Source organism: Camellia sinensis, chromosome 13 (genome assembly GCF_055761805.1).
Source record: "Camellia sinensis isolate YWXY chromosome 13, ASM5576180v1, whole genome shotgun sequence".
Taxonomy (NCBI): domain Eukaryota; kingdom Viridiplantae; phylum Streptophyta; class Magnoliopsida; order Ericales; family Theaceae; genus Camellia; species Camellia sinensis.
The window spans coordinates 2493623-2515957 of NC_138973.1; the positions used below are offsets into that span (position 1 = coordinate 2493623).

At 36.4% G+C, this 22335-nt stretch overlaps 2 protein-coding genes across 5 annotated transcripts in view; one reads left to right on the plus strand and one right to left on the minus strand.

Annotated features, from left to right (window-relative positions):
- The window catches only part of UBP26 (ubiquitin-specific protease 26), a 28311-nt gene extending 12878 nt beyond the window's left edge, over positions 1-15433 (plus strand). Inside the window, exons 13-18 of one of the 4 annotated variants that reach the window (XM_082901218.1) lie at positions 2449-4129; positions 4246-4309; positions 4454-4620; positions 8985-9126; positions 11643-11822; positions 14579-14954. In XM_082901218.1, coding sequence (XP_082757344.1) covers positions 2449-2526 — 78 coding nt within the window. In that variant the 3' untranslated portion in view covers positions 2527-4129; positions 4246-4309; positions 4454-4620; ... (1 more) ...; positions 11643-11822; positions 14579-14954. Of the gene's footprint in view, positions 1-2448; positions 4130-4245; positions 4310-4453; positions 4621-8984; positions 9127-11642; positions 11823-11932; positions 12139-14578; positions 14955-15142 lie in introns of those variants that run through there. The other 3 variants (XM_082901214.1, XM_082901217.1, XM_082901215.1) reach the window with 3 other exon arrangements.
- Positions 15434-16181: 748 nt separating this feature from the next.
- Positions 16182-18069, minus strand: LOC114287427 (guanine nucleotide-binding protein subunit gamma 1). The gene is made up of 4 exons (XM_028230763.2): positions 17536-18069; positions 17366-17418; positions 17233-17277; positions 16182-16515 (listed from the first exon to the last, which is right to left on the minus strand). The coding sequence occupies exons 1-4, from the start codon at positions 17764-17766 to the stop codon at positions 16434-16436; spliced, it is 411 nt and encodes a 136-aa protein (XP_028086564.2). The 5' UTR covers positions 17767-18069; the 3' UTR covers positions 16182-16433.
- Positions 18070-22335: the final 4266 nt, after the last annotated feature.

Genomic DNA, 22335 nt, shown 5'->3' on the forward strand with positions numbered 1-22335 from the left:
AAAAAATCAAAACAGTAAATCAAATAGAAAGTCATTATCAACATACACAACGAAAAAATCAGACTCATAAAAAGCACTAATCAAAACAACCAAATACATTAAGTTTCAAAAGTTGAGATCATAAGAGGGATGAGAATAAGATCAAAGAGAGAGAATAGAGAGAGCACCATGTAGATAAGAGATTTGCTCATCAAGTAGGTCGGGGAACGACGGTGATCATTGGTCGCAAACTCGCTGGTCATTGGGGCCGGTGGGTTGGGGGGGTGGGGTGAAGAGAAGTCTCTGAAACCATTGGGAGGTTACAGACTACAAGTGTGAGATTTGTGGTGAGGGCGTTGGTGTTTGAATCCTCAAGGGGTGGTGGGCCTAGTGGTGGCCAATGACCTTTGTGGAGTGGAACGACAATGAGGTGAGACTGAGGTGTAATTGACCATCGTGTGGTGGGGTGGTGGAGTTGGCTATTGTTGCGCAATCAAGAGGTGAGACTGATGAGTGATTTGGGGAATTAGGGTTAAGACTTGAAAGACGAGAAATCAGATGTGGGAGGGTACACCATGTACCTTGTCTCCAAACATATTATGGCAGGTCAGTTCAATTCACTGGTGTGTTGAAGATTTTGAAACTGCTTCTTAACTGACCTGCCAAAAATAAACTTGAAATCCACAGAACCGGCACCACCCATCCTTTTCACCCACGTAGTCGGTAGGGTTGGATGGATTTCTGCACAGCAATTTAGCCATAATATGTTTAAAAGAACTCCAAATATGATGAATTAAAACCCTTAAGAATGTGGAATGGAAATTTCACTGGAAATAGCAGTTCATGCAAGGCATGCCTTTATTCACTAAAAAATGAAACATCTGCATATTGTTCATTGCCAATCCATTAATAGCATACAGTTATGAGATAAATAAAGGTTCAGATTGTTGCGGAGTTGTGGTAAAGTTTGATCAGCATTCGTGACTGAGATTGTTTGTTAATTTAATGTAAAAAATATATTGTTGCTAACCTGTAGCAACAAATTTATTACTTAAATTCATAATGTCGTACCTGAAATGGAAGACATAATATCGAAGAATGCAATCCTGCAATATTTGATTGTCTTCTTGTCCACATATTTTGCATTATATTAGTTGCTATGTGAAATGTTGATATAGTTTGTTGTGGAAAAAGGAAAGTTTTGTTTACATCAAAATTTTGTGAACCGCAAAATAAGGATGCCATTTCAAAAGTATTGCACAAAATTGTTGGTCGTGAAAACTTGTAGTGATCGATATGTGGTATCCAAGATAATAGTATGATACTTCTCGGTTTTAAAATTTTAGATGGATTTGATATCGAGCTTTCCAAAATTTAGATATTATGCCATTTTTATATCTTGCATTTGCTAGATGATTATTATTTGATAACAAGCAACCTGAAGATTATTTTTTTTGGCATGATCCATTTTACCCCCCATGGCCTCGAAGCATTTCACCCCCTCACATTAAAAAAATAGCCATATGTGGCTTTGGACTATATGCAATTTTTACATTTTTTGTCAATATTTTCCATCCAAATTGATAGAAATTGTGCCATGTGCATATTTTAAGAGTTGGCAAGAAAAAAAAATTATGTTAAGGTTAAATTCTAATGTGAAAAGACAATATTGCCCCTGTCTTCATTTTACCCTTTAACCCATGTAAAAACACTAACCCTAACCCCTCCACACCCTCCTACAAGCCTACTTCCAAGTTCCAACTACCTTCTTGTCTTCCCTGACACCTCTAGCCTCCTCCCTTAATAGATCATTGATGCAACTCATATCAGAGTTTTTAATTCCCATGTCAAATTTCTGGATATGTGAAATTGATTTTATGCACGAGGACTACAAATGCCCATTTAAAGGTTTTCTTTCTGATTGTCTTGGACACTCACTTCCAAGTTCTAACTACCTTCCTACCTTCCCCGACACCTCTAGCCACCTCTTTTAATAGATCATTGATGCAACTCATCTCAGAGTTTTAATCCCTATCTTGAATTTCTGGATATATGAAATTGATTTTATGTATGAGGACTACAAATGCCCATTTGAAGGTTTTCTTTCAGATTGTCTTGTACACCCATGTGTTTGTCCAAGGCCTTAATGGGTTGTTTTTCTTGTTAGACCTACATTGTTCATCTAAAGGCCTAGCATGCCTACTTGTTTATGATATGAACAACCTTCCAGGTGATTTGAAGATTTAATTAGGATTAATGCATCTCTTTGTGGTTATGTTGTTAGAATAATATATTGTTATTTGGGTTCTTATTTTGTAATTATTCTGTGCCTTAGGGCTTCCTTGTAATTATTAAATTCATTAATATAAATAGGGGATGATATTCTAATCATTCCATAATCTAGTATTCTCTAAAAATAACATGGTATCAGAGTCTAACCTTAAAACCTAAATTCCTCTACCCATACAGTACCCACTGGAGCCACCACAGAGACACCACACAGTTGTCTTCCATTGTTACACCCTTAGGACCATCGTCACTCCATAGTCGTCATCCATTGTCATTCGCCGACAAAGCTAAGGCCAGGAAGCCTGACGATAGTGGCCAATTGGGCTAGGAAAGCCCTAGGCAGCCTCGATTGGGTGTATATCGGCGACGAAGCTAAGGCCAGGAGGCCTGATGGCAGTAGCCGACTGGGTTGGGAGAGCCCTAGGCAGCCCTGACTGGTGCGCCTGTCTCTGTCGTCTGTCGTCTTCGTGAAGATGTATCACTAAGTTCTCTTCGTGACTTGTTCGTTACTTGGAAGCTCTGTTTGTGGTCTGTAACTCACCTCTGCCTTGTTTTTCTTTAATCTATTTATTTATTTTTGTCTTTTCAAAAAAAAAAAAAGAAGTAAAATAATGCAGTAGAAAAAAAAAAAAAGGATTGATGAGTTTTTTAAATCTTTAATTTTCTTAGTGGTCATTGTGTTTGTATTTCTCCACTTTCCGGATTTGTGATTGGCACTAATTTTGTTGAGGGTTCAGTAGTACAGTATCTATGGCAGATTCCAACGGTGTGTCCACTACTTCTCAGACACCTAGGAGTGAGAGTTTCCCTATACCTACTACTATGATTGAAAATCCCAACCCTAGCTTAAAATCACTACCTCTCTGTTTAATGGTCAGAATTATCTCGCGTGATCGCAGAGTTTGACTATGTTTTTGAAGACCAGAGGGAAGATGGGGTTTATGGATGGCAGGATACAGGCACCCAGCACAATTGACCCGGGTTATGACCAATGGGAGATTACCAACTCTTTGATTATGGGTTGGCTTATTCATTCGATGGTACCAGACATTGGCGAGGGCTTCTTATCTATGGAGACTGCTCAGGATGTTTGGGATGCTGTGGCTACCACCTATTCTTGCATAGGAAATTTCTCACAGGCATTTGAGTTATGCTACTTTATTGAGAGCTCTGTTCAGGGGGAGCAGACGGTTCTTCAGTATTTCACCTTCCTCACCGATGGCTGGAACGCCTTGATCACCTACAGGACTATAAGCCTGTTTGCACTGCTGAGTCAGTCGGGTACATGAAGTTCATTTCACAGGAAAGAGTCTTCAAGTTTCTGGCCGGTCTCAATGTGGAGTATGATTTGGTTCGGAGTCGGGTCCTGAGTATGGACGCTCTTCCTTCACTTCAGGAGGCTTTTGCCTATGTACAAAATGAGGAGAGTCGCCGGTCTGCTATGATGTCCCCTCTCTCTACTGACGCTCAGCATTACTGTCTACCTCTGGAGATGGCCTCAACCCGACTCCCATTCCTCCGTCTGTCGCTAAGGAGTCTGTATTCTGTGATTACTGTAAGAAGCTGCGGCATACTCGTGAGACATGTTGGAAGCTTCATGGAACTCCATCCGGGGGTCGAGGTGATCAGTCTGGTTCTAAAGGAGGTCGGTCAGGCCAGTTTAGAGGACATGGCTTCTATCCCCGGGCTCATTAGTCTAGTGCCGTTGATACACTTGATTCTACTTCTGCTTCCGTTGGCCAGGCTTCTGATGGTCTCTCGAGCATGACTACTCATGAGCTTGAGGATGTTCTGCGTCACTTGTTGGACCGCTAGTCTTTTACTGCTCTCTGTACATCTTCCACGTCGTTTGCCCGCTCAGGTAACTTTGCTTCTTCTGCTTGTGTTTTCCTATCTCATACGTCTTTGCCTTGGATTATTGATTCTGGTGCCTCAGATCATATGTCTGACTCCTCTGACCTTTTCTCTGCCTATAAGCCCTCATCAGGTCATGACAAAGTTACGATTGCAGATGGTACTGTTTCTTCTATTTTTGGGAAAGGTTTAGTCCATGTCACTCCTACTTTACCTCTCTCTTCTGTTCTCTATGTTCCCAATTTTTCTGTTAACCTGCTATCCTTGAGTCATATTACAAAGGATTTGAATTGTAGTGTGACATTTTTTTCCTGATCATTGTCTTTTTTAGGACCTTGTCACAAGGAGGACGATTGGCAGTGGTAGTGCAGAAAATGGTCTCTACTTCCTGGATTAACCGGATAAGCTTGCTCATTCTTCCACTAAGGGTCCTACTACCACCGATGATATATGGCTGTGGCATCGGCGTCTTGGGCATTCTTTTATTTCTCTACTTAAGTATATATTTCCATATGTTTTTTGAAATAATAATGTGTCTGAATTTCTTTGTGAGTCTTGTCAGCTTGGAAAATAACACAGAGCTTCTTTTATTGTCAGTTTTAATAAAAGTTTAGTTCCTTTCTCATTAATACATTTTGATGTTTGGGGTCCATCTCGTGTTGTGTCTGTGAAAAGTCATCCCTGGTTTGTTACATTTATTGATGATTTTTCCCGTACTACTTGGGTATATCTCATGAAAGACAAGAGTGAGGTTTTCTCTGTGTTCCATAATTTTCATAAGATGATTTGTACTCAGTTTGGGACCACTGTCAAAATATTCCATTCTGATAATGGGGGTGAATACATCGATTTTGAGTTAGGGCAATATTTTTCTACTCATGACATTATCCATCAAACCTTTTGCACCAATATCCCTCAACAAAATGGGGTGGTAGAACGCAAGAATCGCCACCTTCTTGACATGGCTTGGTGCATGTGTTTTTCTATGTGTGTGCCTCGATCCTACAGGGGCGACGCTGTTCTCACTGCTGCCTATCTTATTAATTGTCTTCTTACTCAGGTCTTGCAAAAACAAGCTCCTCTTCAAGTTCTCTTCGATTCCCTGTCCTTATTTTCTATTCCGCCCAAAATAGTTGGCTCTATCTGTTTTGTCCATAATCACTCTCTTACTCATGGTAAGTTGGACCCTTATTCTCTCAAATGTGTTTTTCTTGGGTACTCTCCTACTCAAAAAGGGTACAAGTGTTATCACCCTCCTCGTAAGTGGTTTGTGTCCATGGATGTCATTTTCTTTGAATCCTAGTCCTATTTCTTGTTCTCTCCGGTGTCCCAGTCCTCCTTTCAGGGAGAGCCTTGGTGTGAAGTGATTCCTGTGATTCCTATGGTGGAACCATTTATTCTTGCACCACTACCTCCTACTGGGACTACAGAACCTAATGTCACCAAGGATAGGGAAGGACAAGTTTATGTCCAAGACAAAGACAGACAGAAAGTTACCTGGATACAAGAGACCACTTCTGCTCTTCCATTGCCATCTCCTGCTTCTGATAAGAGTTCAGGTAACTTTGAATCTCTTTAGTCCATTGATCTTGATGTTCCTATTGCCAAAAAGAAGGGTGTGAGATCTTGCACTCAACATCCTATCTCAAATTTTGTGCCTTACTCTCATTTGTCGTCCTCATATAGAGTGTTTGTGTCAAATATTTCCTCTGTTAGCATTCCTAACCATTTTCAGGATGCTTTTGCTACCTCTGAGTGGAAACGTGCCATGATTGATGGAATGAAAGCACTTAGGAAGAATGACACTTGGGAATTGACCGAGTTACCTAAAGGCAAACGACCTGTGGGATGCAAATGGGTGTATACTGTGAAACACAAAGTGGATGGTTCTATTGAGCGTTACAAGGCGAGATTTATGGCCAAAGGGTTCACTCAGACATTTGGCGTTGACTATCAGGAAACCTTTGCACCTGTAGCTAAGATGAATTCAGTCAGGGTACTTTTCCCTCTAGCTGCTAATCTAGATTGGCCACTTCATCAGTTTGATGTAAAAAACGCCTTTCTCTATGGTGACCTCGAAGAAGAGGTATATATGGACATTCTTCCTGGTTTTGAGGATCATCAGACCGAAGTCAAAGTATGCAGGCTTCGGAAGTTATTATATGGTCTTAAACAATCTCCAAGGGCTTGGTTTGAGAAATTCACTCATGCTATGCTTAAATATGGCTTCAAACAGAGTTAGGCAGATCACACCTTGTTTGTGAAACATTCCTCACTTGGTAAGATTACAGCACTCATTGTTTATGTAGATGATATAGTTCTTACGGGCGATGATAGTGATGAAATTCCTATGTTGAAGAAATATTTAGCTAGTGAGTTTAAAATCAAAGACTCGGGGAGCTTGAAGTATTTTCTGAAAATTGAAGTTGCTCGCTCCAAGGATGGGATATTTATCTCACAGAGGAAATATGTGCTTGATTTGTTGAAGGAAACTAGGATGCTTGGCTGCAAGACCTATGACACTTCACTGGAACTCAATCAGAAACTAAGGGATGACGAAGGAGGAGTAGCTGTTGACAGGGGAAGCTATCAGCAATTAGTGGTTAAGCTCATTTACCTATCTCACCCCCGTCTTGATATTGCTATTGCTGTTAGTGTGGTTAGCCAATTTATGCATGTTTCTCATCAGATTCACTTCGAGGCTGTTATGAGGATTTTGAGGTACTTGAAGTCTACTCCTGGTAAGGGCCTTTATTTTTCAAAGTATGATCATCTTCGTGTGGAAGCATATACAGATGCTGACTGGGCTGGATCAGTGACTGATAGGAGATCGATTTTAGGGTATTGCACCTTTGTTGGAGGCAACTTAGTTACTTGGAGGAATAAGAAACAGAATGTAGTTGCCAGGCCAAGTGCAGAAGTTGAGTTTAGAGCTATGGCACAAGGGATGTGTGGGCTCTTATGGACCAAGTTATTGTTGAATGATCTAGGTATTGATCAAACGGATTCCATGCGGTTATACTGTGATAATAAGGCCGCTATCAACATCGTTCACAATCCGGTTCAACATGATAGGACAAAGCATGTTAAGATTGATTGCCACTTTATTAAGGAGAAACTCACTAGTGGCACAATATGTACTCCCTTTGTGTAGTTTGGTGAACAACTTGCTGAAATCCTTACCAAGGAAGTTGAGAGTAAGCCATTTCATGACATCTTAGGCAAGCTGGGCATGAGAGATATCTTCGCACCAGCTTGAGGGAGAGTGTTAGAATAATATATTATTATTTGGGTTCTTATTTTGTAATTATTCTGTGCCTGAGGGCTCCCTTGTAATTATTAAATTCATTAATATAAATAGGGGATGATATCCTAATCATTCCCTAATCTAGTATTCTCTAAAAATAACATATGCAACAACTTCATGAATTTGCATTGTGTCTCGGTGTTCTACATTTCACTAATTTGAGATGATTATTGCTGGGTCTCAAGGTCTTGTACGTGTGCACATTTGGAGGGGTATTAGTGAGGGGATGATAGGCTTTTTGTATGTAAGAAACTAGTTAAGATAAGATGATAATCAATCTAGGAGTGAATGATGGGCATTTTTTACTTTTTCAGAAAGAACGGACTTTATGTGATTAATCTGTATAACTTAGTATGTGGTTAAATTTGAAACTAAGTTAAAAAGTAGGCCAACTTTATTATTTTTTGCATTAGTAACCCCTTTACGGAGACCGACAGAGGCAACAATAAAGAGATGCAATACCGTGACAGTAGAGGGAAGTATTAGGGAAAGGAGCAGACCTAGATTGACGTGGGCTAGTGTAGTAAATAGAGATATGAATCTCCTTAATTTGACTAACCAAATGGTCTTTGATAGAGTCAAGTAGAAAAGAAGGATTTATGTAGCCGACCTTATTTGATAAGACTTAAGACTTAAGGCTTGGTTTGGGTTTGGTTTTGGTTTTGGTTTTGGTTTTGGTTTTGGTTTTGGTTTTGGTTTTTTGGTTTTAACCCCTTTGAACTTTATTAATTTTTGTTTCGTGGGTAGCCCTCCAAATCCTTTCTTTTGCAAAGGAGAAGACAAAATGAGTTTAAATGCCATTTTATAGCTAAGGTTAATGGAATTAGGGTAGCACCTTAGCCGAATTAGGGTAGTACCTTAGTCCAAAATCACACGAGAAGTCTTTGGTTATTTTTAAATGGGAGGGAGGTGCTCTACGGCCATACCATAGGGGTAAAGTGTGTTTTTCCTTTTATTTAGATTACTATTTACTTGTATTATTTTCATATTCCTTTACTCGTCGTAACATACAAAAAATTCTATTAAGTGTTCTTAGCTTCAATTTTCTGGAAATTAAGTTTTTTGTTTTTTGTTTTTTGTTTTTCGTGTTTCGTGTTTTTTTTGTTTTTAGTGAATATTTTTAAAATTTTGACTTTTTTTTTTGACTTTTTTAGATGCACTTTACTTGAATATATCTAAAAAGAAAAATATTCGTGGAAAAATATTTTAAAAAATTAATAAATACACAAAAATATAAAAAATGTATTAAATTTTTGTTTTTTTTTTTCTCAAGTATTTGGTGAATTTTATAAAGATTTTTTTCACAAATATTATACTTTTTAAGTGTATTTATGTTAGGTGTGTCTAAAAATTAAAAAAAAAATTGCTTAAATTTTTTTAAAAATTCAATGAAAACAAAAAAATACGGAAAATAAAAAAGTAGAATTTTCTGAAAAGTGAATTCTGGAAACAAAAACCAAACAGAGTGATTTTGTGATGATTAAATAAGTTTAGTACCTACATCCCATTTTTAGAGTGAAGTACACCTTTCTCCTTATTTTGTTGTTATCTGCAGGTTGTGAAGGAAAACCAAATACTTCACAAAGGTTTCAAGATAATTGATGGGGAATCTGCTACTCTTGCTGACATGAATATATTTGCTGGAGATACTCTGTGGGTGACAGATTCAGAGATCCATGAGAATCGTGATATTGCAGGTAATTAGTGTATAACCAAAAGGAACCATTTTGGAAGATATCTTTCGTTACTACTCCCTCCCCCCTATTTTGTGTCTTGCTTCCTTTTTTTTTTTAAGTCCCATTTTGTGTGTCTTAGCTTTGAATTTTGCAAAGTTTAATCATTATCTTTCCATATTACCCCTTTTGATATGTATGTTGAAAATTTAATTACAATCACAATTCCGAAAAAATAATCAAATATGACCTAGAAAGTACGGATACGGATACGAGATACAGATACAATACGATACGGATACGGATACGGCGATACAGCAAAACCTAAAAAAGTAAGATACGGGTATCGTTAGGATACGTTTATAAAAAATAAAAAAATAAAAAATAAATAAAGTGTTAGTAGTGAGCTACACATAAGCTCAAAAATGTTGAGAAACCACAGTAACTTTATGATGCAAAATACTAATCTTTAAGAATTAAGTATTAATTTTAAGCAGTAGCTAGTTTAGTTTTTAAATTTTCAATAGGTCTTGCTAATATTTTATTTTAATATCAAGTCTAATATGTTGATATTATAATATCAAAACAATCCACAACTTGACCCTATGTTTTTTCCTTTTGCACTAGTCAAAAATATTCTATGCAAGTTTATTTGTTTATTTATTTATTGATATTTAATTTTACTATTATTATATTATCTTATTAATCCTTACTTTTATGTAGTTATAGGGGACATGCATGATACAATGAATATATGTCAATTTGATGAATTCTATTACTTTAGCTTACTATGTTATTTTCATAAAAAAAACTAAGCAAAATATTGTAAAAATATTCTATTTATTCTTGCAATTATATTATATTATGATGTTATGTAAGAAATGATACAATTCTAATTTTGAAAAAGGAGTAATATGTGATTTGAAGTATTTGATACTTCAAAATTAATTAAGAAGTATCCGATAATATGTGACTTGGAGCATCCGATACTTCAAAACTAAGTATCCGATACTTTAAAATTAATGAAAAATTAATTAAGAAGTATCAGATACTTATGTATCCATAAGTATCCAAGGAGTATCGGTATCCAATAGATACGATACGGATACGTCTTCCTATTTGAAGTATCCGTGCTTCATAGAATATGACGAAGGGTATTCCACTTAATTTTTTAGGACCTCCACTTCTTGGACCCCCACCATCCAAATTGCTCCCCACCTCTATTTCTTTGGACCCCCACATAATCCCAAAAATACCCTCCACTTATATTTTGTTTGTTGTTATTTCTTTCATGTTCTTTGTTGTAGGTTGGCTTTCGGGGAAAATGAGGGGGGGGGGGGGGGGGGGGGGGTGGTCACCAGTGGGAAAGAGGCTGGGGAGGGTGGCTGCAGGTGGTGGGTTGGGTAGAGTTTGGATTTGGATTTGGGAGGATAGGGATGACGATAAAATTGGTATTTTATGTTAGGGTAAATTGGTAATAAAAGAGTTTTATCAAAAAAAAAAAAAGAAAAGTAAATTGGTAATAAAAGAAAAATAAAGAAGGTGGGGGCTATTAGCGGCTCCCTTTTCTTAAACTGTATGCATGATCAAACAACACATAAAATGGGATGAAGGCTGTAAAAAGGAATATGAAGGCTACTCAAATGCAATGAGGAGGAGAAGGAACTGTCATATTCCTAAGCAATTTAAATCGACAGTTTTTTTTTTTTTTTTGTAACTTTTTAGCTTAAAATGTATAATGAAAACAAATTTTAATTGAATGATTTCAAGAAGCCCTGAGTACTCAAGTGTGTTACGTTTATAGAGGCATGAGTTTGAGCAGCCTCGGGTTCTCAAGTGTTCTCGAGTCTTGATAGCCTCCGTGCCTTATTGAATGATTTTTTAATTGAAGTCCATGTTTTCCTTAATCTAGAAATAAGAATTTCTTAGATCATATAGTTAAAGTCTCTCTCTCTCTGTGTGTCTCTCTCAATAAAAACCTCACGAGCATATTCTATTCTATCTCATCCACCTTTATTCATCGGTAAGGAAACCATTAGTGTGTGGAGATTGGGGCGAGGTTCATTGTGGAGTGTTGTTGAATCACAAGAGGTTGAGAGGATTAGAGCCACAAAGTGCAGATCAAGCCGAAAATTCCAGGTTGTTGGGGCCGTGGTTTTTGTGCTTGGGGAGTATTCTCCTCAAGGTTTCCACGAAATTTTTTTGTGCATCTCTGCTTTATTTATTTTCGTGGATTGCTTGTTCACAATCACTATTGAATTTTGAAGTTGAACTAAAATAATTATTGGTAATTTAAAATTTGTTATTTTTAAGTTTGGCCTATTCATCCCCCTATAGGCACAAACAAACACCAGCTCTGTGGTTTCACTTCTGAAATATTGTCTTTGCGGGGACTGAGAAAGTTTGTCTGCTAATTTCAAGCATATAATGCAAGATTGTATTTTAGAAATATATTTCCTACTTTCTTTTGTTTGAACCAACCATTTGTGCCATTATGCCTATTGATAATTTGTAAGCTGCCTAATGTTAAATTTCCACAGATGAACTTTCTGATCAAAAGATGGAGGTGCAACAGGCAGAAGAAGGGTTTCGTGGAACACTTTTGACTTCAAATATTTCATCTCAGGTTATTTAGGATGCATGACATCTTAATGATCAATGCTTTTATGATATTTCTACTGGGAAGGGACGGGACTGAAGCTTCAACGTATTTTTTGGAGGTGAGATGTTATTAAATTTTCCAAATTCTTTCCATTTCTGTTGTCTTCAGATTTATTAATTGTTTGTTGTCTATGATGGGCATGTTTATGTAAATATAACACACATTCAGAGAGACCTGGAATCCTAGTTGGTGCCTGAATTTAGTGCCCCAATTACAATGATGAAGGCTGCATGCTGGTGCTTTTTCATATTGTCTCATAATTATGTCGAAAATGGCTAAAACTTTTTAAGAAACCTGTGTCATAACTGATAATGCTTGGAAGAAAGGATTTTGTCATGAACACCAGGACTTGAATTATTTGGTGGCTATTTGAAGAGCTATTCTTTCAGAAAGCACAATGATTTTTGTCTAAGGAATTCTGATTCCAATCCTACCTGTGAAACTGAAGTAGTGTTGATATCACATGTTATACTTTCTTTTGGGTGGATAATGCACAACGTTTGGAGCCATGCAAAGTGTGATCATAAACATACACTTTCAGAGAGACCTGTGGTATAGTTAGCACAATGGGTGGAGTTGTTTCTTATACACTGGAGTTAGTGGCTTTCATTTTCTGGTTGGGTGAGGCAAACAACTTTATACGGCTGTTTGCAGAGGAAATTCCTTGCGAGTATTTAGGTGCTAGGTAGGGGTTTTTTGGTTTGGTTTGTATTGGACACAAACCATACTGTGGCATGATGGCTAGACAACGAAAATGGCTACAGATACACACTTGAGACAAAAAAAATCTGGCATTCCTGCATAATTAGGTATACTTTTATTTTGTACAAAAAATGCTTGCTTGAATTATTCATGCTGATGGTATACTGACCCAGCAAATTTAGTCAAATAATGAGAAGTATGTAAATATGAGAACTTGCATTGGGGAGATGCTACTATGTGCACCGCTAAAAGGGTGTATATGGTATGCCCTTCATAACCACCACAAAATTTTGCAACAAACTATAAAATGACATTACTTTTCTCACCACAAAAAATATAACTTTTTGCTCAACACAAGAAGTACAACTTCCACTTTAGAGTGCACACCTAACTTTTACCACAAATTTTAACAACAAAAATTGTAAATTTCTTACGATGAGCCTTTTTCTTTTTCTTTTTGTTTTTTTTTTTTTTTTTTTTGTGGGGGGGGGGGGGGGGGGGGGTTGCACATCATTGATTTCCCTCTTGCGTTATCTTACACTTGCTAGACATTGTCAGCGGAATAAGCGTGGAATTTTAGATGAGAAAAGGAAAGGTGACCGATTGACTTAGCTATGAGAATTCTCATGCACATTAGCCTATACTTAAACCAAAAAAGTAACGTGTCCATCTGGTCTTTCAATTAAGGCCTGAAAAAGCTATGAAGCACAGATACTTCAAAAAGGGTGACGTATCTGCATCGGATACTTATCAGATACCGATACTCCTCGGATACTCGCGAATACGTATCGAATACTTCTTAAAAGTATCGGATACTTCTTAATTAATTTTTTTATTAATTTTGAAGTATCGGATACTTAATTTTGAAGTATCGGATACTCGAAGTTACATATTACTTATAATATTTTATTTAGTTCTTTGATAAGAGGAATATAGTGAGAGTTGAAGCAATAGAATTTGTCAAATTGATGTATCCTTGTTGTCTCTCTCACTTCTCTCTCGCTTTCTCACTCTCTCACGTTTCTTCTCTCTGCTCTCATTCTTTTTTTGGTGTTGGCATGTAATGATGATGTTTAATTTGCATTTGCTTTTGTTTTTGCTTTTAGTTTTGGATGTTTTATGAATGTTTGAGCACTTTTAGGTTAATAGGAATCCCTCTTTTTATTTATTAATTTATAAGTTTTATTTTCATGCATATTACATTATTAAAATTATAATTTTCTTTTTTTTACAAATGTATCCCCGCTGTACTTGTATCATACTTTTTCAAATTTTGACATATCGCCATATCCACATCCCCATATCACCATATCCGTATCCGTGCTTCCTAGGCTATCATTGATGACTTAAAAAAGTATATTTGCTGAAATTTTTATTTAAGAATGGTTTTTTGGCTTTAGCTAAGGTCTGTGATATTCACTGATGAAGGGGAACAAGTTGAAGCTATTGACCTTGAAGACTCTTAGTTTTATAGGAATTTTTCTTCTTTATCAAGTTATCTTTTGCTTTAGGTTTTATTTTTATGCATATTGCATTACAAAAAATTGTTAAAATAATATTTTTTATGAACGTATCCCCGCCGTACCCGTATCCTAATTTTTCAAATTTTGTTGTATCGCTGTATCCGTATCGTATCGTATCCGTATCCCGTATCCGTATCCGTGCTTCCTAGTGAAAAAGTCATGTCAATTTATTTGATTGGTTATTAGATATATATTGCTTTTAATGTGGTCATTAATATCATCTCTTAGTGACCTAGTTTGTTACTTTTGTAATCTATTCAAGCTAACTTGTACTCTAGAGTTAGCCGAGTAGCTCGAGCAGGAATAATGAAAAGCTAAAAAATGGAAAACTGAGCAACTGTGGTTCTTAATAAATCAATTCTTAAAGTTGAGTTCTTGCTGCCTGGAGATTTGACTGCATTAAAGTGATCTGTATGTTCCATATACATTGTGGAATTGAGAAATGATTTTTCATGAACTGGGAAAGTGTGTTGCTTTTGTATTTACATTTTCCTGTTACCCTTATTTGCTTTTTGGTTATTTTTGCTTCCTCATAAATGAGCAGAACCAGTAAGGCTAACATTGGGTTTTGTGGGTTGCTCCCTTCCAGCAATCTGGTATATTTTGTGAATGCAGGCGTCATTTGTATGAAGTGTTGGTGCATTGCGTCATTTTGTAACATCGCCCACATCTTGGAAAGGAAAACTATGTATTTTTTTTCTTTTCCTTTTTGGCGAGCTCTCGGCTTCAAACACATTAGTTTTGGGTTCCGGTCAGTGAGACAGTTTTGGGTATTGGTAAAGTTATATCAAAATAGTCGATTGCTTAGCCGGTCGCTTAATGTACATGTCTTGCCGATTACATAGTGATCATCGAATGTACTAGTAATGCTTGTTATGCATATAACTGTTCTTTAGGTTTGTGAAATTCTTCTTTTTCAAGCATGAAAAAGTATTAATATCATTTACTTGTTTTACAATTCAAAATTGTAGCTTGATCAAATGCATTTTCCAGTCGGTTGTTCTTGAAACATTTTGTTATGATCCCAAGTGGATGCTCTGTGCTTCAGATGATATTTTCTCTTCTGCACCTTCCATGTAAGACTAACTGATGATGTGACTTGGCATATATGGCCAATTGGTTGCAGTTTGTGAATTAAAACTATGTGCTGCAGGATCCTTGCATTTGAAAACCCTCATGCTGGCTTGGTAGGAAACTGGGGAGTTCCTGCCAGTACCAGTATGAGATTGAGGAAGCCAAGCCTCAACCCTCTCTATCTGCAATCCGGTCATCTCCATCTCTGGCTTCAATAATTCACGCGAGGTGTGTGAATTCTTATTTATTCCTAAATCATTGAATTGTTGAGACCCCCATTGAGTTTGGATACCTCTTGCAAGTCTCTCCTGAAAATGCACGTGTGCACACAAATTGAATATAATTAAATTTTAGTCCTCTTTTAAAGTTATAATTGTGTAGCAGTTTGCTTTAGGAGGGTGATCAGAGAATACTCTAGTCAAATAGTTGTTTGTCATTGGATGGAAAATTGTGATTTTAAGCCTTTTCCATTTTTAGGTTCAAGTTTTGTCCGGCAAACCATGGCTTAACAAACTTGATTTGTTCGACAGATTGCAGCTGAACAAACTTAGTTTGGTCGAATTCTGTTGAATGTCCAAATAATTAAGCAAACTACTTATGTTCGGCCAAATGCAGTTGAACAACATTAATTTATTCTGTGAATTAGAGTTGGAACATTGTATACATTTCAACCGTAAAATAATACCTCACTTTCAAATAATTCTAAGCTAATTAAACTCAAAAGAAACTCTAACAATTACTTTCGAAACCTTGTACGAGGAATAAGGATGATAGTGTTGATATGAGAACTAAGATGAGGGGTTAGTGTACAAAAATGAATGGTCCTGTTGTTGTATGAAGAAAATAACTTTTTCTAAAGAGGGGCATTAAGAAAAAAAATCCCAAAATTTTATATTTCATTGATAGGTAGGTCAGGGTTATCAGTAAGCAAGACATGATGTGAGTAGGTGTAGTTAGTATATATTTATTGTGAGTTCTAGTTTCAATAACTGCAGTGTTATATGTATCAATTAATGTACCAACATATGTTACGACATTATTATTGATCTCACTCATTATACAAATTATAAATACCAAAAACTTATTAAATTATGTCATATCATCGATTAGTACACTAATTGATATCTTAATTGATGCATATAGTATTATTCTTTCAATAATACCCTACAAAAAAAAAACAAACAAACACAATCCCAAATAACATGTTGAGGCACATATTCGTTAGTTATTTTTACGAAAGTGTTATCGGCAACTAAGCACTCCGGTACACATTTTTCTCAACAACCACTCTCACATACATGTAGCTTGTTTCAGTCAGTTCCTCCCCCTCACGGTTTGAATTGAATAGAATTAAAAGGGGGGGCTTGGGCTTAGATCCATCGTTTGCGACCACGAGAGCCATGGGCGCCATGGAACCACCTGTCCCAACCAACAACTGCCGGACCTTTGGTCCTGCAAATCAACCATCACTTGAGTTAATACCCAGCACTTTTTTTCTTTTTCTTTTTCTTTTTTTTTAAAACTTTTTGACTTTAAATTTTTTTTTTCATGACCAGTCACACATGTAAAATAGGGTGGTGCTGATGCCTTGCCAGTATTGACCTTTTTTTTTTTTTTTTTTTTTTTTTTTTTTTTTAATTAATTGGCTTGGCAGTTTTGACTTTGATTAAAATAATATATACAATTGTCAAATATTTTAAACATTTGTTTTATACTGTGCCTGAAAAATATTTGGTTGGTGATGTTGCCATGGCAACATAGGCTTTTCTGTCACAAATAATATACAATGGTGGTCAAAATTTTGGGGGAAATTATATTTGCTTGGGATTTTTTTGTTATTGTTTAACTAACATTATTTTCTTTCCAAACTAAAACATCAAAATGATGTTTAGAAAAGCTTGTCAACTTTTATTAGTTTGTATAATTTTATTCCACGTTCATTCTAACCAAATAATGTTTAATAATGTGCTGGAATAATTTTAAATAGAAATGAAATAACTAAGGTTAAATATATGTATATATATGTTCTTACCAATCTAATTTAAAATTGGATATGACAATTGTATTCCAAAAACTGGTTTCAATAAACCCAACAATCATCAAAAAGCATTTGTTATTTGAATTCACAAAGCGAAAAAGCGTAAAATATATGAGAGAAATATATCTTACACAGAAAGCAGAGCATCGGGGAGGGATTCCACTGTTGATACGAGTCTAGGCGGAGAGAGAGAGAGAGAGAGAGAGGGTTAAGTACAACAGAAAGAAAGAAAGAAAGAAGGAAAGAAAAGTAAGCAAGACCTACTCTTTGCAAACAAGAGATGATTCACCACATGTTTCAAGCTCCTCCAGCTCTTCCTGCATCAATTCTTACTTACTAATCAATCCTAACATATATATATATATATATATATATATATATGCACGAGAGAGAGAGAGAGAGAGAGAGAGAGAGAGAGAGAGAGAGAGAGAGACCTGAATGATTTGGATTTGGTGTTGAAGGTGGGCTAGTGCGGCAGCCATGCGATGCTTCCCAATAAAATTGGAAGTTTCAGCTTTGGGAGGAGGAGGAGGAGGAGCAATAATAGGAGTTGGAGTTGGACTTCCCTCATTCATCATCATAATTTTCTCCTCTCCTCCTCCCGACGACAGCAGCTGCGGCGATTGCTGCTGCTGATCATCATCATCACCTCCTGATGAGTCCATGAATGAATGAATCAACAACTCAACCCACAACAAAGCAGAACAGAGGCAACCAAGGATCGTTTTCCAGATCGAGAATTAGGAGAGAGGAATCGGATGGACCAGGCCAGCCATGTGTATGAGTATGACCAAATGAATGATTATACTAATATTCTATTATTTAGGTTTTTGGTGGTTGTTGCTTATTATTAGTATTTAGTACTAGTACGAGTACTAGTGTGTGATATAAAATGAGTAAAGTAGATCGTCCCATGGGGACATCCCACTGGTCAAAAAAGTGTGTGTGGATTTGGAAAGCCACCATTCAAAAAAAAAAAAAAAAAACCATATTGAAATTATAATTATAATAAAATAAAAAAATTTATATACAAAAATATATATATATATATATATATATATATGTATTTTAAAAAAAGGTTATAAAGAATCATCTTATACTTTGGTATTTACTTACTCCATTTGAATTTATGGTTTAGGAGGGGGAAATGAAAGATTTAGAAGGATAAAATTAGTTAAAATCATATTTAGGCCTCGTTTGGAAACAAGTTTTTTTAGTAATTTTTTGACGTTTTGGTTAAAATATGATGTAAAAAAAATCAGTATATTTGAGATATTTTTTAACTTTTTACGAAAAGATGTGCAAAAAAATAAATAAAAAAGGGAATCTTTGACTTTTTAGTATAGGTTATTGGCTTTTTGATTTTTTCAGTAATTTTTTGACTTTTTGCCTAAAAAACTCACTTGCCAAACGAGACCTTAGATTAGTTTTAATTAGGGAAAAATAAGTGCACAGAGGAGTAATGAGCAAAAAAAAAGATACAAACATTTCAAACACTTCACTTTTCTTATGAAATTGGAACAGAAAGAGAATGCTTCTCATAATAATATATTTAAATACATATATATATATATATATATATCTTTGTTAGCTTTTTGACTTTCGAAGGTTAATAATGTAAATTTAAGCGTACCAGTAATGATCAATTAGTCCTTACAGAATATTAATTGCCAACAAATTATCAGACGATTGTGTTATAGTTCTTTCAGCCTCAATGAAGATAACTTTTACTGGTAGCTTGTTTAGGAGAAATTAGTAAACAATAATAAGTGAAGAACAATTTTCAGAATCTGAATTTCATTAAGTAAATGAAAACTTACAATAATCTGACCTAGCCTCTGTTTACAACAACAAACTATTTGAAACTACTCCTAAGAAATGAAATGCAGGACAGGAATTGAAGTGCTAGAAATGTAAAGAACTGAAAAGTGTAAAAACTAGAAGGAAATAAGAAGTAAATAAACTAGTTTTTTTTGTCTGAGTCTGGGTCTTTTATTCTGGGAGCATTCCTTGCTACTTATACTTCTTAGTGGTAATCGTCGAAGTGGGCTTCCAACTGTTGAAATGTCCTCCCATGATTGATGAACATGCTCTCTCACAGTCAGTCCCACTAAGTCACACTTGCAGTTAGGCTTCCCTCTTGATTTTGAATTTAAACTTTATGAGTAACTGTTAGGCCACATCATCTTGTATCTCTATTGTTCCAATACTACGTAGATCCATTATTACCAATATGAACTACCACATATCTGACTTTGATTGACAACTTGTATTAACTCTCCAAATTGGCCTCTTCATACCATGTGTTAAATTGTGATTGGCTTTTACAAATTACACAGCCAACATTACCCCTCGCACTAATATACCCAATACTTCGTGATATTAGTGAACTAATGCAATCTACTCACGCTCTAGGATGTGCATGGACTCAGTATATTTTGGGAGTATAATCGTTTTTTGAATAATGAAGCAGTGAACTTCATTAAATCCTTGTGCTTTGCACTTCTATTCTTTGAGTAGACGAAAAGACTAGTACATCTCCAATGGCCAATCACACATTCTCTTACATTGATCGAGCATACGAGGAGTCTTTGGAAGATGATTGCAGGCCTCGAAAGAAGCTTAATGCATTTGTTGGTTACACCTATCCGCCTCCACTTATACAAGTCATGGAAGCTTTTGCAAATTACCAACCTTTAGACCAAGAATCTGCTAACTACAAACCTTTGGACCAAGCATTTGCAGAAATGGATCTTGGAAGCTCCTCTTCTGTCCCACCACTCTCCGCATGGGACAAAGTCGCTTCTTTTTCCTTACAGTCCACTGGCTAGGAAAGTTGGTCAAAACTTGATGAACCCCAATTAAGGGAGCGGATTTATCATCGATTTGTCAAATTCGATGATTCCTTTTCTATTCCTCCTTCTACTCAGAGCTCAGTGGTTTCCCCTACATACCCATTGATTACTAACACAATCTGGAGGACAACTTGCTTGTGGCGTGGCGAAGATAGTGCGAGCAACCCCTCATCCAGACGAAGCACAGGGATATAATCCGTCATTCTTGGCTAAGAAGACAAAACTTTGCTCTTCTAACTGGCTTAAATGCGTACCTCCCATTTCCCCTTTCCTTCGGGATGGATCCCTCTGCACCTTCTCTCCCTCAGAATCCTCATTGGATGGAAGAATTGAAACTTACTCTTTTCGAGAATCTGTTTTTACCTTCCTACCAACCTCCAACTCTTCCAACTGCATTTGAGCAATACAAAGCTCAGCTTCTGCTTGCTGCCTTCTCTTACTTGCTTTTCAATGTTCTTGGAGATGAGATTCCTCTCAAGAACTTCCAATGGGCCTGTAATGTTATGACTCGGGGTCATGTTCTCAACCCCATTGCCTAGACAGAGCTTCAAGCTTTCTTGGATCAACTCTCACTCCTTCTTTATTGGTACAAAATTTCTTTGGCTACCAGTGACTCTTTGGACAAAATCACAGCCAATCGAATTCAGACTCAGTACGAAGCAGAGAACCTTATTGAAGAATATGATGACTTTAAGAATAAGGATTCAACATACTGGAATGATTTAAATATGGACGAAATGGAGCAAGGTTTGAAAGAGATAGAGTTCGAGGTGAAAGCTGAACAACTTTTCTACCAAATAAGAGCATACCCGACTGTAACAACCTAGCTTTGATAAGATAGAAGATAGAATAAAGAAAGAACATAAGTTCATTGAACACTACTGGGTTAAATTTAATGAACTTGTTACTTTTTCTATTCTTATTATTATGAAATCAAATTCGTAGCCAAGTAGGCTTTTCTAATGTAATTACCTACATATTAATAAAATTAGGGTTTTCTTTCCCTATTTGGCATGATCTAGTTTTATGTTTCAATTGCATGCTTGTGACCATTTTATTCACACAATTCAAATAAAGTTAGAGCTTCGAATTAACCAATTTTTGCTTCGCAGCCTGATTTGAACATCTCCAAAATATAGAATACTTGAAGCTTGATTTGAATATCTCCAAACTATGGAATACAATTGACAATCTTTGCCTCAGGTCTTCTCATTCCAATCGCATGGTCAACATAATTTAACAGCTTTGAATTGACCAATCCTCTGTATCAAAGTTACTTTTAAGTGTTTCGAAGTATTTTTAAAAGTAACAATGCTACTTTCCAAAAAAGGGTTTATTTTGAAAGAAAATCCCAAAAGGAATTTTTCATATTCAGGCAAGTCTTTTTGGATTTTGATCCTTTACTTGACTTGGTACTGGCTTTGCAACTTTGAAGTCTAAAACATAAAATAAGAATCAAATTCCAGCTACAGAATACTTCAAAGTTCACTTCGAAGGATTTTGTCTTTTACAAAAAACCTAAGAGCAAGTCCCTAATCCCTTCGAAATAGACCAAACCTAAACATTCTTGCATTCTTAGGCACAAAATGTATTTCGAAGTCGACTACCTGCTCTCAAAGCCCTAGTTGGATGTTTGACATCTGGCTTTGGAGCCAAATCCTAGCTTCGAAGCAAAATATTTGTTTTCAAAGCCAATCTGAGTGTTTGAGATACGTTTCACTCCTAAACAATCACCCTTGAAAGAAACTTTTCATGTTGTACTTTCAGGACTCTTATGAATTTTAAGACAAAGGTTTAAACTCATATGGGTTCCAAAATCAGTCAAACAATTATCTCGGGTCTTTTTACCCATTTAGACTGATTGGGTATCTTTCGGACATAAAGGTTGAAAAAACCCTTTCCCTTCGCGCTTTTAACTTGCTTGCTCGCCCAAAACACAAACCCTTCATTTTTATTACTCTCTCTTTCTCTTTACTCTTTTTCTCAGCTTCGTCCTCCGAAACTTTTGCTAATGGCTTCTTCCTCTTTGAAAGTACCAGTTGTAGAGCGCATGACCCATCCGTAGCTTTGAAGAGGGTCATTGCTGAAGAGTGTGAGAAATACAAAGTTGGCAAACAAAATGCAATCGATGGGCGCATTTTCATTCCCTGTCATCACGAGCAATAGGAATATGTGCTTGGGCCCATTTTTAGGGAGGCCCCTACTCAGCTTCCTACTTAATACCCGCGTTTGGAGAATCACTACCTCCTCTATGAAGGTGGTTTGGATTGGGGAAGCTAGATGATGAACTGACCCCATCGCTGCTAGCCCACAGTAAGGCCAGAATGGGAAGAATTGTACGATCGAGTTATTCCCACTAGGTCATTGGATCTCCAAGGA